At 41.6% G+C, this 17,586-nt stretch overlaps 1 protein-coding gene across 2 annotated transcripts in view; it reads left to right on the plus strand.

Moving 5' to 3' along the window:
• The first annotated feature begins 10,894 nt into the window (after positions 1–10,894).
• PARD3B (par-3 family cell polarity regulator beta) overlaps positions 10,895–17,586 on the plus strand; it is a 1,159,791-nt gene continuing 1,153,099 nt past the window's right edge. For both annotated transcript variants that reach the window (XM_037849784.1, XM_037849785.1), the window contains exon 1: positions 10,895–11,591. In XM_037849784.1, the coding sequence (XP_037705712.1) occupies positions 11,472–11,591 (120 nt within the window). In that variant the 5' untranslated portion in view covers positions 10,895–11,471. The remainder of the gene's footprint in view (positions 11,592–17,586) is intronic.

Consider the following 17,586-nt stretch of genomic DNA (forward strand, 5'->3'; position numbering starts at 1 on the left):
GGTCCCCTGCATTCCACCAAGGACAAATCTGATCTTAGCATTTCCCTGCTTAAAATCCTTTGATAGTTTTCTGTTGTCTATGATAGCCATTGTAACACTCAGCAAACCATTTAGAAATTCCTAATTTTGATGAGAATAAGGGTTCAGAATCTTAAGATTATATTGAAACTGCCAGGAATAGATAGAAGGAGCTCCTTAGGCACCTTCAAGACCAATATATGTTCTAAGCCTTGAACCAATGTTTAAGTGAAGGGAAGTGAAGAAAGTACCGGACCATCAACTGGATGATCTGGGTCCTGGTTTTGGCTGGTCACTTGACCTTTCCAGCTCTTAGTTTCCTCATCTATAAAGTGAGGAGATTGTATGAAATAATCTTCAATTCCTTTCAGCTCTGTAAATCTATGATTCTCAGTGACTGGACTACCACCTTTCAGGATTATTTTGAGCAACAAATGAAACAATATGTAGATTATGAAATATAACACAAATCTTATTTTTGCTATGAGTGTGGCTCTCTCATTTCAGAGCTAGTTATATTTGGGCTTCAGAAATTGTTGATGAAAATGATGGTGTATAGCTTCCAAATACCATTTGATTTTCTTAAAAAAAGTAGTTTCAGAGCTCAGACCTAATCAAAATACATGGCGCTTAGAAATGATAGTAAACGGAATAAAAGGTGGACTATACAATACAATTTGCCTATTATATGCTGGGTGCTTTACATATGTTATACATTAAAATAGGATTTTCATCCCATCTTACAAGGGAGGACAGTGAAGCTTGCCTAAGATTACATAGCTGGTAAGTGGCAGAGTACTTTGGGACATGGGTCTGTCTAGCTCCAGTCTAGTAGTTCTGCCTGCAATCCTTTTATACACTGAAGCATCCAGGGCCAAATCTCAGCTTTCTCCATTTCTTGTCAGTTACATAAACACCAATTCACTCCCTTTCCAAGTAAAGTAATAAAAATGAACAGCAGAGGTGACTGTCTTAGTGTTCAGGTTTACTATGATAAATACCACACAATGGGTTGGCTTTAACAAGAATTTATTGGCTCAAAGTTTGGAGGCAACAGATCCAACATCAAGATTTTAGCAAGACCATGCTTTCTCCCCAGTTAGTAGCTGGGAGTCCTCTGTCAGACATGTCTTTGTCTGCTGTGTCTTTCTCTGACTTCTGGCTGCCACGTCATCTGGCTTCTCTGACTATGCCCAAATTTCCTCTCTTTATAAGGCCTCCAGTAATACATATTAAAATCCACACTGATTCACTTTAACCACACCTTAATAGGATCTTTGGAGATCCTGTTCACAAATGAGTCCACATCTTAACTGATCATAACATCTTCAAAGGTCCCATGTACAAATGGGTTCACACCTACAGGAATGAGGATTAAGATTTGAACTTGTCTTTTGTGGGGGACATGATTCAATCCTCACAGAGGCCCTAGAGAAAGTGAGTGGAAAGGAGAAGAGAACTCTTGATTACAACTTTGCCTTAGTTCAGGAGTTTCCTTGGCGTTGTGGTCCGGAGGCTGTCTGTTCCCCAGAAAGGACCATGTTCTTTTAATTCATTCCTGTGGTGTAGACCTATGAGGAATGGGAACTTTTGATCAAGTTATTTCAATTGAGATGTGACCCACCTCATTCAAGGTGGGCCTTAATTCTTTTACTGGAGTCCTTCATAAGAGGATAAAACACATAGAGAGGTTAAGAGATGAAATAAAAAAAAAGCTCACAGAAGAAGCCCCAGAGAAGTTCATGGAAAAAAAACCAGAGAAGCTGAGAGGGAAACCACTGAAGCCAGAAGCTGGAAGCAACACAACCTGGGAGAGAAGGACCAGCAGACATCGCCATATGCCTCGTTATCTGACAGAGGAGCCCAAGCTCCAGTAACCAGTCTTCAGAGAAGATATCGTTCTGTTGACGCCTTAATTTGTACATTTTCATGGCCTTAGAATTGTAAATTTGTAAGCTAATAAATCCCCATTGTTAAAATTCAGTCCTTTTCTGGCATATTGCATTTTGTCACCTTTACCAAACCAAAACACTTGGTTAACCAAACTTGTTGCAGAGCATCCCTGCCCATTGCTGTTGACTCCCTTCTTAACAGTTTGTCACCAAAGCCTAGTAGGGAAGGGACCTGGGGCTACTCTGAGCAGGGCCTATTCCTAGTGGTCAGCATTCATGGGCCCCCGTAACCTTCAGAGAAAGAGCTGGCACAGTAAGGAAAATAATCTAAATAATTATCAGCTCTAAATGCAACATTGCTAGAATAGTTTCCTTGCTTTTGAATGGTTCTTTTCTTTTAACTGATTTTTTCAAAATACACTCATTTCATGTTTCAGGTCCTTTTCAAGAAAACACAAATTCAGGCAGGACATTAGATTCTATACATAGAATTCCGTATAAGGAAGGGTGGTCTGGTGGTATCATTTGGGGATACTTGTGAGTCATGCTTATAGAATAGACAAGAAAAGGAAACTTCCAAAAAGCTAGTAGCCCACATGCTTACTGAATTATCTCAGGGTGGACAGCATTGCTATTTGTGCTGTCCACCTCATGGCCAGCTCAAGAAACATTCGGCAAAGAAATAGAAATGAGTGCCATTATGCATTTATAGGACACACACCTCTTAATAATAATAAAAAAAAAATCCTTGCTGAGTTAAACAATAACCTAAAACCTTTGCTTTCAAATATGAGTGTGAAGAATGAATGAAAAGTCACACTCGTTTTTCTACTCCTTCTCTTCTGATATCACTCTGACATCTGATTTCAAAACGAAGCTTAGAACATGAGCTATTATACAAATTGCTCCAAAGGACTTAGAAAGAAGATTATCTCAAATTAAATTAACATTTTGTGATAAATAGTGCTTGTCATAAATAATTCTTTGGAAGGTGAAAATATTTTTGTTTCAATTCTGAAAAGCATGAGAATGGATTAATTGGTCAATTATAGATAAAGCATCTTTCTTTATTATATACCTAATAGCACCTAATGCTAGGGAAGTCAGGGACCCACCTAGCAGCCATCTTCCAGCCCTCACCCACCCTTGCTTCCTTTCTATTGTGTGCAGATATTTCAGTTATGTTTCCATTTCATAGCTGCAGTCTGGGGGAAAGGTTAGGTCCAACAAAAAGTCCTGACCATACTTTAAACCCAAAACCCAGAACCTGCAGTTCCAGCTGCTTATTGGGGTATCAGGGTGGGAACTCTCAGTGGCAGGGCCCCTCCCCCTAGGTTGTATAAATAACTTCCCATCTCTCCCTATCTGCCCATCACCACCACCCTCAGGCAACACAGATTTGTCTCTCCTTTCCAAAACAAAGTCGGGCCTGGAGAACTGCCCTCCAGTGATCCTGACCCCAGCAGTCAACTGCTCCAGGAGATCTTGCCCCTACTCCTTTTTCTTTTTTTTTTGAAATTGAGATTGTTGACATACCATACAATTATCCAAAGATCCAAAGTGCACAATCAACTGCCCCGGGTACCATCACACAGTTGTACATCCATCACCACAATTCATTTTTTTTCCCATTTTTAGAATATTTTCATTACTCCAGAAAAGAAAGACAAATAAAGGAAACTCAAATCATCCCATATCCCTAATCACCCCCTCCACCACTGATTACTCATAGTATTTGTATTTGTTACTGTTGATGAAAGAACATTACAGTACTACTAACTGTAATAAATAGTTTGCAATAGGTATAATTTTTCCCTATATGCTCCTCTATTATTAACTTCTATTTATAGAGTCATTCATTTGTTCTGGTTCATGAAAGAGATTTCTGATATTTGTACAGTTAATCACAGACATTGCCCGCCACAAGGTTCACTGTTTTATACATCCCCATCTTTTAACCTCCAACTTTCCTTCTGGTGATATATGTGACTCTGAGTTTCCCCTTTTCACCACATTCACACACCATTCAGTACTGTTAGTTATTCTCACAAAGTGCTACCATCACCTCTGTCTATTTCCAAACATTTAAATTCACCCTAGTTGAACATTCTGCTCATAATAAGCAACTGCTCCCCATTCTTTAGCCTCATTCTATATCCTGGTAACTTATATTTCATGTCTATGAGTTTACATATTATAATTAGTTTATATCAGTGAGACCTTGCAATATTTGTCCTTATGTGTCTGACTTACTTCACTCAATATAGTGCCCTCGAGTTTTCTTCATCAACCCATTTTTTTTAAGATGGTTTTGTTCACACACCATACATTCCATTCTAAGTAAACACTTGATAGTTCCCTGTATAGTCACATATTTATGTATTCATCACCCTCATGACTATCTATATCAGGACATCTCCATTTCTTCCACAAACAGGAGGAAAAGTCAAAGAAGGTAGAGAGACAAAAGAGAAAGAAAAAAGACAAAGAAACAAACAAACAAAAAAAGACAAGAACAAAACAAACATGACCACTAGGAAGCACCAACAGGAAAGATAGCATTAAACTAAAGTAGAATAAAGAGTTAGACAACATTACTAATGCCAAGAGTCCCGTACCCCTCCCTTATGCCCCCCTCATATATGCATTTAGCTTTGGTATATTGCCCTTGTTACATTAAAGGAAGCATAATGCAATGTTTCTGTTAAGTATAGTCTGTAGTTTGCATTGATTGTATTTTTCCCCCAATACCTCCCTATTTTTAACACTTTTCAAGGTTGACATTCATTTGTTCTCCCTCATGAAAAAACATATTTGTGCCTTTTATCACAATTGTTGAGCACTCAAGGTTTCACTGAGTTATACAGTCTCAGTCTTTATCTTTCCTCTTTCCTTCTGGTGTACCACACGCTCCTAACCTTCCTCTTTCAACCATATTCATAGTCATCTTTGTTCAGTGTACTTACATTGCTGTGCTACCGTCACCTAAAATTGTGTTCCAAACCTCTCACTCCTGTCTTTTCCTATCTGTCTGTAGTGCTCCCTTTAGTATTTCCTGTAGAACAGGTTTCTTGTTCACAAACTCTGTCATTGTCTGTTTGTCAGAGAATACTTTAAACTCTCCCTTGTATTTGAAGGACAGTTTTGCTGGATATAGGATTCTCAGTCAGAGGTTTTTCTCTTTCAGTATCTTAAATGTATCACCCCACTTCCTTCTTGTCTCCATGGTTTCTACTGAGAAATCCGTACATAGTCTTATCAAGCTTTCTTTGTATGTGATGGATTGCTTTACTCTTGCTGCTTTCGGGATTCTCTCTTTGTCTTTGATGTTTGATAATCTGATTATTAAGTGTCTTGGCACAGACCTATTCTGTTTGGGGTACACTGTGCTTCTTGGATCTGTAATTCTATGTCTTTCATAAGAGATGGGAAATTTTCATTGGTTATTTCCTCTATTATTGCTTCTGCCCCTTTTCCTTTCTAGTCTCCCTCTGGGACACCCATGACATGTACATTCATGTATTTCATGTTGTCATTGAATTCCCTGAGATGTTGCTCATATTCTTCTATTCTTTTCCCTATGTGTTCTTTTGTGTGTAGGATTTCAGGTATCTTGTTCTCCAGTTCCTGAGTGTTTTCTTCTACTTCTTGAAATCTGTTGTTGTATGTCTCCATTGTGTCTTTCATCTCTTGTGTTGTGCCTTTCATTTCCATAGATTCTGCCAGTTGTTTCTTCAAACTTTCGATTTCTACCTTATATACGCCAGTGTTTTCATTATATGCTTCATATCTTTTGCCATATCTTCCTTAAACTTTTTGAATTGATTTAGCATTAGTTGTTTCAATTCCTGTATCTCAGTTGAAGTGTAAGTTTGTTCCTTTGATGGGGCCATAACTTTGTTTTTCTTAGTGTAGGTTGCAGTTTTCTGCTCTCTAGGCATCTGCTTTCCTTGGTGTTCTAGTTTGCTAATGCTGCCAGAATGCAAAACATCAGAAATGGATTGACTTTTATAAAAGGGGGTTTATTTGGTTACACAGTTACAGTCTTAAGGCCATAAAGTGTCCAAGGTAACACATCAGCAATCGGGTACCTTCTCTAGAGGATGGCCAGTGGTGTCTAGAAAACCTCTGCTAACTGGGAAGGCATGTGGCTGGCATCTGCTCCAAAGTTCTAGTTTCAAAATGGCTTTCTCCCAGGATGCTCCTCTCTAGGCTGCAGTTCCTCAAAAATGTCACTCTTAGTTGCACTTGGGGTATTTGTCCTCTCTTAGCTTCTCTGGAGCAAGAGTCTGCTTCCAATGGCCATCTTCAAACTGTCTCTCATTGCAGCTCCTGTGCTTTCTTCAAAGTGTCCCTCTTGGCTGTAGCTCCTCTTCAAAACATCACTCACAGCTGCACTGATTTCCCTCTGCCCATCAGCTCATTTATATGGCTCAGTGACTCAACTTAGACCCACCCCAAATGGGCGGAACAACACCTCCATGGAAATTATCCAATCAGAGTCATCACCCACTGCTGGGTGGGACACATTCCAAAGAAACACTCAAAGAATTACAATCTAATCAACACTGATAACGTCTGCCCACACAAGATTACATCAAAGATAATGGCTTTTGGGGGACACAATATATTCAAACTGGCACACTTGGTTACCCCAGTCAGGTTTTCCCAGACCAGAAAAGGCTCAGGTCCCAGAATGAGGAAATATTCGGTATCAGGTTTCCCTGAGGGTGTGTCTTAGAAGATTGACACACCCTGTGAGGCCTCAAGCCACTGTGCTTTTTCTAACCTGCCCAGCAGGTGGCGCCTGTCAACTTTTAGCTCCTGACTGGTCTAAGGAGCTGTGGCCCATGGCTTTTTTCCCCCAGGCTCTGGAGACTGCTTCTGAATGGAAGGAGGGTAGTAGAGTTGGGCACCACCTCTTTCCTCTTAGGGAAGATACCCCCTAGGGAGATTTCATTTGCATTTAAATAGGTTCTTTGTTTCTCTGACTCTGCCATCTTCACCCTTGTCTGGGTCAGAGCATTGCGAGCTGAAAATGGCTGAGGCTTTCTCCACTGAGCTGCTCAGGTTGAGAGAGAGAAAGAGGGTCAGAAAGCCCCCTTTCAGGGCCAGTCCATGGTCCCGTTTCACCTGTTGGCAAGAGATAGCACCCCATCCTCTGGGCTCCCCCTCCTGAGACAGAGTCCCTGGCTCTTTAAGGTGAGTCATCACTAAAAGTCTGTGTCTGCTTGTTGGGGATTTGCAGCTTGCATTGAGCAGTCCACGTTTGCCAATTAAAACTGCAGTTGGAGCTGGACTAAGGTATATTCACTTGTTCAGAGAATGATGCTTTCGATCACAGCGAGGCTTTGCTGTTCAGGCTGCTGTGGGGGAAGGGAGCTCCTAGCTTGTATCCTCAGTTTCTACTCACAGATTCCATGCTGTGATCTCAGGCATTCCTCCCATTTCAGGTTGATGCATGATGTGTGGACAGGCACGGTCATCCCCCAGCAGTTATTCCAGATCATTTACTAGTTGTTCCTGGTTGTTTATTAGTTGCTCTGGGGGGACTAACTAACTTCAACTCCTCTCTATGCTGCCATCTTCCTTCACTCACCCCTACTCCTTTTGATGCTTTGTGCTGCAAAAGTAATAAAGCGGTCATTTGCTGAAAGTATCTGTTGTGCCTGAGCTTATGTTCCCAGGAAGTACCATGTAGCATTTCACTCCATCTCTGACATTATACTTACACTTTCCACAAGGCAGAACAGTTTAATAACATTGGTCATCATTATTGTTCTCTATATAACACTTTTTCACTGGCTATTCCAAAGCTTGGTAAGCTGTTGGATAACAAAAGGGAAAATATCACACCAGAGGCAATATTTACCCATCCAGCAGGCAAAACAAGAAAAGGGAACCCAGACCTAGAATCCTCCAGTGTTACTCAATCAAGGCAAGTTATTTATTGTCTTCTGCCCAGGAGGTCCCACAGGGCATGAAATATTGATTTAGGAATTTGCTGGACATGAATGGCTGTCTGTTGCAACTGTATTATTTTATACCATTTCTTACTATGAGAAATTGTTTCTATGTATGTTGTGATGAGGCTGAATAACAAATTAAATCCAGCTATTTAATAAACATGAAATGTAAACACTAAACTGTTTGCATAATTACTAACTTTGCATCATAAAAGTTCAACCCAAGGTGTGCAGAATTGCATAATGTATTATTTACCTCAAAGTATAGATTCATCTCACAAGGCTACATCCTCAACCTGTGCTACATCCCACAAGACCTAACTGCAGTCTTTCTGTGATTGAGATTGGGAGAACCTGGGTAAACTTCAATGTTCCCCTCACTCTCCAAAGCCAGGAGATTGGGCAGGGACTCAAGGTATTGGGGAGGGGTTAAAAACTTGACTGAGAGGGTATTTGTGGTGGGAAGAGGAGCTAGAGCTATTCATTATCTGAGCAGAAGAGAAGGAGTCTGGAACAAGTGTAAAGAGAAACAAAGCAATAGCCATGAAGCATGAAGGATGACAACATGCAAAGTTATTTCATCAGTTGAAAATCTTTGCTCTGTACCATTTCATATATCAATATAATACCCAATATTAAAAGTGAGGGTCAAACATTAATACATACCATTATTTACTTATTTATTTGTCTGCACTACTCATCTGGTGTATCTGACATAAGAAGCAACACAGTAGTTACTATGCAGACTCTGGAGTCAGACTGCCTGGGTTCTAATCCAGGCTCCATTACTTTCTAAATTGTTTAACTTTCCTTGGCTTCAGTTTTCATTTTAAAAAATATCCCTCTTTCAGAATTACTGTGATGAAAAATAGATGTGGATAAATATATTAGTTTGCCAGGGCTGCTATTTCAAAGTACCGCAGACTAGATGGCTAAACAACAGGAATTTATTGTATCACAGTTTTGGAGGCTGGAAGACCAAAACCAAGGTGCTATGCTTTCTCTGACATCTGTAGACTTTTGGCGGTGGCTTGCCAGCAATTCATGACTCAATCTCTGCCTTCATCACATGCACATTTCTCTCTTCCTCCATCTCCTCCTGTGTCCAAATTTCCTCTGCTTATGAGGACTACAGCCATATTGGATTAAGACCCAGCCTCATTCATTTTGGCCTCACCTTAACTAATAACATCTTCGAAAATCCTGTTGACAAATGGATTCACATTCATGGGACCAGGGATTGGCACTTGAACGTGTCTTTGTAGGGAGCATGACTCAATCCATAATAATACATAATTTATGATGCATATGCATAAATGTAATATATAATATATAAAAAATCATGTATTCCCCTAGAACAGTCTGGCATATATCTAGACCAGTAACGTTAGGTAGAATTATTAACTTCACTGTTGCCTTGTAGTTTCTATTTAACGTCTCACTTATGCAGGCCTATCTCCCTAACTATTTGCAAGTTTCCTGATGGTTGGGAAGCAATCTTATATTTTGTGGTGATAAATGTTTTCTGTTGTTCCATCTGGTGGGGGTCTGCCCCTCTACCATTCTCAGGCATATGATTTGGTGACAGGTGAACCAATCAATGTTGCATGCCTCTCACTACAGGAAGGCTATGTGATCCCAGCTTGGACACGCAAATTCTACTCAAAAAAAAAAGGCTTTCCCAATGTCTCATTCAGCTGGTCTTAAAACAATGTAAACATGGAACAGTGACAGTGGCCATCTTTGCCCCCTTTTGGAGAGAGCCTGCCTGAGAATGGAGACAACATTGAAGAACTTAGAGTCAGTAGATCAAGAGATGGCCCCTGTTTTGAGTTCTGGGATTCAAGTTCCCAGAACATTTTGAGTTCTTGCCCCAAGTGAGGGCTTTTTGAATTTTCTGATGAAATAGATTTTGTCTTTGGTTTAAATCAGTTTATACTGGATTTACAACCAAATTATACTGACTGACAAACATTTTTTTCAAATCAACTTTGTCTATATGATCCTCTTTGATTTCCTTGACCTTATATAAGGCCCTATACATAGAAGGCAACTGATAAATATTTATTGAATGCATGAATGAATGAAAATTTTAAAAACACTTGAAACTCAATATTCTCCTGTGCATTATCATACTATACTTAGAGTTCAATTAAGTGTCTTAACAGTAACAAATACTTTTGTAGAGAAATGTATGGTGTATCCCTGTGGATCTTGGATGAAGCTGATTAATAAGAAAACTGGAAACATCAGAGATTTACAGTGGAATGATCAGTGTTCTTTTCAACATAAATAACTCCATGACATTTAAACTCCTTGAGCACCATTACTTATGCACAAGATGGGGAAAATAATACCTTATGAGGTTGTTGTTAGACTCAAAGAAGCTCATTTATGTGAGAACTAAGAATGCTATGAATGCCGATTATTGAATTTTTTCAGATACCCCAGTTTCAATTGGTGATTGTTACACACCTGCCAAATCATGAACCTGAAGGTGTTTAAAATTGTTTTTCTAGTCAAAAGAAAAACAGGAGACATTTCAGAAGGATATGTGTAAACACACGATCATATCTGGATCTGGGTGTGACTTTTAGCTGACTTAGTGTCCTCTCCTGTAAAAGGAATGGTTCCTCTGCCACATTATCCCTAAGGCTCCCTTTGGCTCTGCTGTCTCAGGGTTACAGAGAGATGTTGTGCTCAAGACAAGTTCCTAACAGGCCTTTTGGCCATCCCTGCATCTCAGTACCTGTGAGCTGCTGATCCTTAGGGTGTTTTTGGTGGGCGTGGCGAGAAGCACCTGCTCCCGGGATCTCCTTGAATCTTACACCAATCCCCTCATTTTAAGAGTGTGGGTGTAGCTTTGCAGACTCCCTGCTATTTCCTCAAGTGTGCTTTATGAGATCCGGTTTCAATCCCCCAGTGAGTAGCTTTCAAGGTCCCGTTACAATTCCCGAGAGCTCCGCGAGTGTGCGGAAGGGAGAGAACCTGGGAGAGAGTAAGTGAGGGGAAGAAGCTCCAGAGCTCCAGTTACCACCCCGCACGCCCTCCGCCGCGGAGTGCGCGGTGCAGCTGGGGAGCGCCGCGGCCCCTTTAAGAGCCCGGCCCAGGTCGGCCCGGGGGCCGCGGGAGCCGAGTGCGGCGCGCCGCGGAGGAGTTGGGATCCGGCGCAAAAGTTTCCTCCCAACTTCGGCCCCGCGCGTTGCGCCGCCGCCGCCCATTGCAGCCCAGGGCCTGGAGCCGGGCCGGTAGTTTCTCTTTGGCGTGCACGGAGCAGTCGTCTCGGCTGGGCCCGAGCAGAAACAGGAGGGGGAGCGGGCCGCGGAGCTGGCGCGTCCCGGGCCTCCAGCCACCTGGGAGGTAGTCCTTCCCGCAGCCGCTGGGCTCCCCCATTCCCGCCCGCCCTCCCTCCTGCCCGCGGCCGCCTGCCCGGGGGGAAGGGGCGCTGCTGCGAGCCTCCGGCCCTGAGGGGCCATAGAGGGGAGACGCCCCGGGGCTCCGGGCCCGCGCGCCGGGAGCCCCCTAAGAGTGGAGACTGCGCCCGCGGGACCAAACACCTGTTCGGCTCGGCCCGGCGTGGTCGCCCGCGGCCAGGATGAAAGTGACCGTGTGCTTCGGGAGGACCGGCATCGTGGTGCCCTGCAAGGAGGGCCAGCTGCGCGTCCGGGAGCTCACGCAGCAAGCGCTGCAGCGGTACCTGAAGACCCGGGAGAAGGTGAGCGCAGCACGGGGGGCAAGCGCAAAGAGGGGGGCGCGGCTGCTGGCTGCCCGCGAGCGCCCCGAGGCCAAGGCACCTGCCAGGTGCGGGGAGGACCAGGTGGAGACGCTCAGGGAACGCAGAGCCCCCAGGCTGCTTTCTTGGTCACTACCTGTAGCGGCAGCTTTTGTTGACGTGGATGTCTTTGGATCTTTGTAGTTCAGGGCCTTGCAGCTCAAAGGTGGGCGGACCAGCGGAATTGGGATCACCGGGGGGCTCACTAGAAAGGCAAAATTTGGGGCCTGAATCCTGCTGCACTGATTCTGAATCTGCTTTTTAAAGATCCCCAGGTGATTGTAATACCCACTGAATTTTGAGAAGCATTAGGTTAGAAGTTGTTTGACGGAGCGTCTTTAATAGGTGCTGCTCACCTTTCAGTGATTTTTGACCCGTTAAGACCCGCCCACTTCTCCTTGGAGGTGGAAAGTTGATTGGTGCAAGTATCAGATTCTCAGAAGTTACAACCGGTGGGGTGTTTGGAGTTTCTGCCTTGTGAGCTGTCCTCTTTCAGTAACTTGGACAGAAACTCAGGTGTGAAGATGCTGTTTGCTTACACCAGCCAGTCTGCAATTTCTGTGTTTTCAGTTTAATGTCACCTACTGTGAGCATTTATCTTTATGTGGTCTGTGTCAGGTCCTGAGTGACCACTGACAGGAGGAAGACCGTCCCCAGCCCTGTCCCTGAAGTGAGGAACGAATAAAAACTAAGTGTGCAAGCCATGTTCAGATCTAGCTGGACATTAGAACTCACATCAGGTGTTTGGAAATCATACTGGGCCTCTGTTTCTTCCTCAGTGGAACTTTTGAAAGAAGGCATTCAAGAGCATACTCTTATGAATCTCCAAATTGATCATCGTGTAAGCCCCAATCCTCCTCAAACAGGACAAGTCACAAACTCTTGTTCAAGAGGCCAATGGTTCTCTTAATATTTGTTCTCATCTTTGGGTACTATAGAAAGTGTGTGACCCTTCTATTGATGGAGAGATGTAATTTCTGATTTATCTTAATGTCTTATAGGTTGTGCAAGGTTTAACCTTTATTTCTTTCAAGTATGTAGTTTAGGCATTTAGGAAAATACCTACACTTTTTGTGCCTCCATTAAGAACTATTATACAGAAAACAGTGAAAGATCTGTTTATTTTTAAATATAATCCTTAAAGCTGACTCTACTGATGGAATTGAGGGAAAAGATCAAGTTGGTCTATAAAGCTATGTATATGAATATCTACCCTCAGTGTTTCTTGCTGTTGTTACAATAGTGTGGGATGCTTGTAATTTTGTAATTCAGTTAAAAAGTGAGATTTACACTCGTAACCAGTTGTCTTTGAAATCATATTTCACTCACTTCTGAAGGTGAACTAAGTGAACATTACTGCAGACAGATTATCAAAAGACTGTGTTACTGAGATGAATTTATTTTTTAACTCATTATTTGAAAAATATGCACTCAAACTTTGTATATTTAGAAGTGTAGCACATGGAGCTGTGCAAGTGATGTAGGGATACTACAGGCACGTAAGTAAGATACAGGGAACTAACTAGATGTTTAATGTGTTGTAATGTGATCTTAAAAGGTGTTTAAAAAAACTATTGCTATTCTGGACTGGAAGCATAATTTATAATATCACAGAACCCATAATGCAAGTGCATTGATCAGTTTACTGTTATTACCAGACATTACATTTTTCTGTTTACATTTATGTATTAGTGAATGTGACATTTAAAGGTCACTTGCAGCTTACAAATCCTCCCTCCCTTTTTTTGGCTTTTAAAATCTCAATTTAATAAGTGGCAAGTGATATTTTCCCAGCCTAAAGTATTCCTTTCACATAGTCTCATTTTAAATATATTGTAATCATAATAAGACTTAACTATTATTGGATGGCATTCCCAATGAGACTAAAATGTCAAGGAATACTCTGACAAATTCCATACTTTTATTCATTGAATTTAGAAAATAATTGGAAAAGAACAGAAGTGTCAAAATTCAGTTGAAAAACAATTTTTAATAAATTCACTTTATTTAAATCAGTAAAAGAGACTTAAAAGATTTGTTACTCTTCACATCAAGATTTTAAGCCCTGAACTTCAAATAATAATGAAAACAACAATATCAACTAACGGATAATGTGCTTATTCTGTGCCAGGCACTGTTCTAGATGCCTTACCATATATTAATTTACTTATTCTTCACAACAACCACAGGAGGTGGGTGGCATTATCTCCATTTTACAGATGGGGAAACAGAGAAATGTCTAGTAAATGGTGGAATTGGGATTTGAACCCAGAAACTGTGTTTCCAGGTCATTGGTCTCAGACATTAACTGCACAGGTTAATAGGTTATTACGGGTTGGAATTGACCCATCTTTTTTATTTTTATATAGTTTTTTTTTTTTTTTAAATCCATTTACAAACTGTTACATTAAGCAATGAAAGATAGCAACTTTGTTTCTTACAGGGAGGTGGGACATCTCCAAGTTCCTCTTGTTTCTACCTTTTGTAGCATGGCTCTATATAGTATAGGGTAAAGTCCAATTTGAGGCAATTATGCAGGATTTGCAAACAAAGTATGAAAAATATTCCTCAGTCTAATTACAAATGGAATAATGGGTAAGATCACTTAAGATATTCAGGTAGGGAATGCTGTCAAGAAACAAATTTGGTGTGAACATGAAGGCAAGTCTGTTTCTTCCAGGGCCCTGAAGAATTTAGGTGGGAGAAAGGCAGGTTCAAGATTGAGAACGGAAGTTGAGGTTTCTAAAGTCTAAAGAGTGAATGAAATCCCGGGCAGCCATTCTGGATTTTGTGGGCAGCATGAGAGAAGTAGTCCCACCTGCTGAGAAGAAACCAGGAAGGCTGGTATTTGGGGAATGTGGGGAACCAGCTGAATCAGCATGAGATAAGGCCAGAAGTAGGTGGGATGCTGAAGAAACGGAGCTTTGCAGAAGGCTTTAATTATGTTCTGAAATCTAGGTCTCGGGTTCCTGCTGCCTGCCCTTCGCTGCCATTTGTTGAACTCCATTGCGGGGTGAATTGACTGAGGGGCAAACATTATGGGATGGCTTGTCTTTGGATATTCCTACTTGAACAGTGTCCCAGGCTCTAAAAACGATTTAGATTAGTAGTTGGTAGAGAGGTGATTGTCTTCTTAAGTAGGCAAGGTGGGGATTATTGAGTAAATTTGTCATGAAAACTGTCACAGGTGAATGCGTAATTGAGGGGTATCCTGCATGGGTTCTCAACATTAGTCGTCTCTAATTTTAACATGAAACATTTTAAGCAATACAAATGCTTGGGTCCTATCCTCCAGGATTCTCGTCCAGTGGGTTTGGAGTGGGGTCTGGGCATTGTAGTTTAAAAAGCACCCCAGGTGATTCTGATGTCCAGCCAGAGTTCAGAACTACTTATCCACTACCAATGATCTTTTGGTATTGCTGAACTATTTGCTTTTTAAACTCTTGCAATGGCAGGTATTGTGTCTTAGACACCTACAGACCAACTTGTCATTAGCAACAGTACCTCTATTCTCACCCAAATGAATTCTTCTCATAGCCAGTACTCAAGTAAGTTATTGAATTGAGCATTCATTACATATGTGGTAGATGGGGTTGAAATGAATAAGAGGAAGCCTTGTTTAGTAAGGAAGGTGTACATTGTGTTCAGGAATTTAATTGAATGAAGTTAGGTGAAAATTGAATAATTGAGTTCATGAGATACTGGGCATGTTAGAATTTTTTAAAAGCCCATTTGTGGATCTGCCTGTGTGTATGTATAACTTTTTAAATAAATAAACATTTGATAGAATTTTAAAAATGAATCTCTGGGGTATTCAGATATTTTGAATAATCATTTTGCTCTACAAGTTCAGACTAGCTTTCTAGATCTGAAGAATGTAAGGCTAACAACTCATTCCCTGATTAATTGTGGGATCAGAATCTGAGAGAATTTGTATAATAACAAAAAGCTGGAATGATATTGTATGAAACCAGTCTAGAGGAGTAGGCCACAGATACTGAATTTCTGAACTTTTCAGCTATCGATGCCTTGTTTCCTAGAATTTAAGGTTCCTGTATATGTAGACTGGGTCCACACTGGATTCCCAAAATACTTTTCATTTTATTGGGCACTCCCTTACTTGAGTACTTCATTTCCCATTAATTTCTCTACTCTCCTAATTTGTGGACAAGATGTTCTTCGCAGCATGCGGATAGAACTACTGACTCAGCAGCAGCCTGGCCTGTGCTGCTTCTTGCTTTGGGTTGTGACACTCTCCTTGTATTGAGCAGCCTGTAAGATGACAAACAGAGGGCTCATGGGGCCTGTGGTGACCCACAGGTGTGTTTTCTTAGGCCTGCTCATTGTTACATTTTTTTACTTAGTTCTGACATTTAAATATTTGGAAATTTCATGTAAAAATCCAGAATTTCATCCTTTGGGGGTAAAAAATATCAGAAGCCTTGGCAGTACTGGGCTTCGTTTTCCCATGTGACAATCTCTTTCCTCTTTAGATGGAGCCTTCCTCAGTTTGTACTTTTGGTGCAATAGCCTGAGAATGTTCATCCTCCGTTTCTAGTAATGGGTGGACAGAGGTCCAGCAAGGAGTAGTAAAAGAAAATCTGGACCATTTTTAGTGAGATTTAGGTCCTTCTAGGCTATTAGAAATGTTACACATTTTAAGCACATGGCTTCCTGGATACCTCACTCTCTTGATTTTCTTCCCACTTCATTGGCTGTTCTCAGGGCATTTTGCTGCTTCCTTCCTTCCTCCCCCACCTTTTAATGCTGGAGTACCCAGGACTCAGTCCTTGAACCTCTTCTCTCACTGCTCATTCCCTTGGTGAGCTCATCCAAATATCATGGTTCCAAATAGAATCTGTAGAGCTCCAGCTCAGATCAGTCCCCTGAACTCCTATACTCCATATACTGCCATCCTCTTGACACCTCACCTTGGATATCTGGTAGGCATCTCACATTTCGCATGCCCCAAACTGAACTCCTGATCCTCTCACTCCAAAACCCCTCTGCCTGCATCTTCCCGTCTCATTAAATGGCAATACCATCCTTCTGGTTGTTTAGTGTAGAAGTCCTGTAATCACCCTTGACCTCTCTTCTTTTCATGACCCATGCACAATCTGTCTGCAAATCCAGTTGACTCTGCTGTCCTAATACGTCCGGAATCTAACACTTCTCTCCATCTTTTCTGTTAACATGGGGTTGGTTTATTACAATGGACTTTAGTTTCCCCATTTCTATCCCATCCCCCACACCAGAGTCTCTTCTGAACACAAAAAGTGGTGTGATCATTTAAAATTCTAGTCAGATCATATCATTCTTAAGATCTTCCGAAGTCTCCCATCTCTTTCCAATGCCTGTAATATGCTACATGCAGAAAAGAGTTAACATAGCAGACTTGAGATTGCTATGCTTCGAAAGACCTGTTTGCAAGGCTGGCCCTTGGCTGGCATCTGGGCACGTGGATTTCGGAAGAGTTTCCACCATTTCCCACTAAGAATGGCTCACTGTGCCAAAACCGTTTATGTAACCAATACGGTTTATGTTGAACACCTGCTTTCCTTCTGGGAGTCGGGAATGTTGATATGTGTTAGGCAGAGGATGCCTGTTTGACCAGCCCCTAATAAAAACCTTGGTTGCCAAGTCTCTAATGATTCACTTCCCTGATTGGCATTTCACACGTGTCACAACTCATTGATGGGGGAATTAACCACATCTTGTGACTCCAGTGGGAGAAGACAGTGGGAAAATTGTGCTTGGTTTCCTCTGGACTTTGTCTTGGGTGCCTTTTCCTTTTACTGATTTAAGTTTGTATTTTTTCATTGTAATAAATTATAGCCATGAGTACAATTATATGCTGAGCCCTATGAGTCTTCCTAGTGAATCCTTGAACCTGGAGTGGTCTTGGAGACCCCAAGTACATTATCTCTTATCTCTCAGA

This window comes from Choloepus didactylus, chromosome 9 (genome assembly GCF_015220235.1).
Source record: "Choloepus didactylus isolate mChoDid1 chromosome 9, mChoDid1.pri, whole genome shotgun sequence".
Taxonomy (NCBI): domain Eukaryota; kingdom Metazoa; phylum Chordata; class Mammalia; order Pilosa; family Megalonychidae; genus Choloepus; species Choloepus didactylus.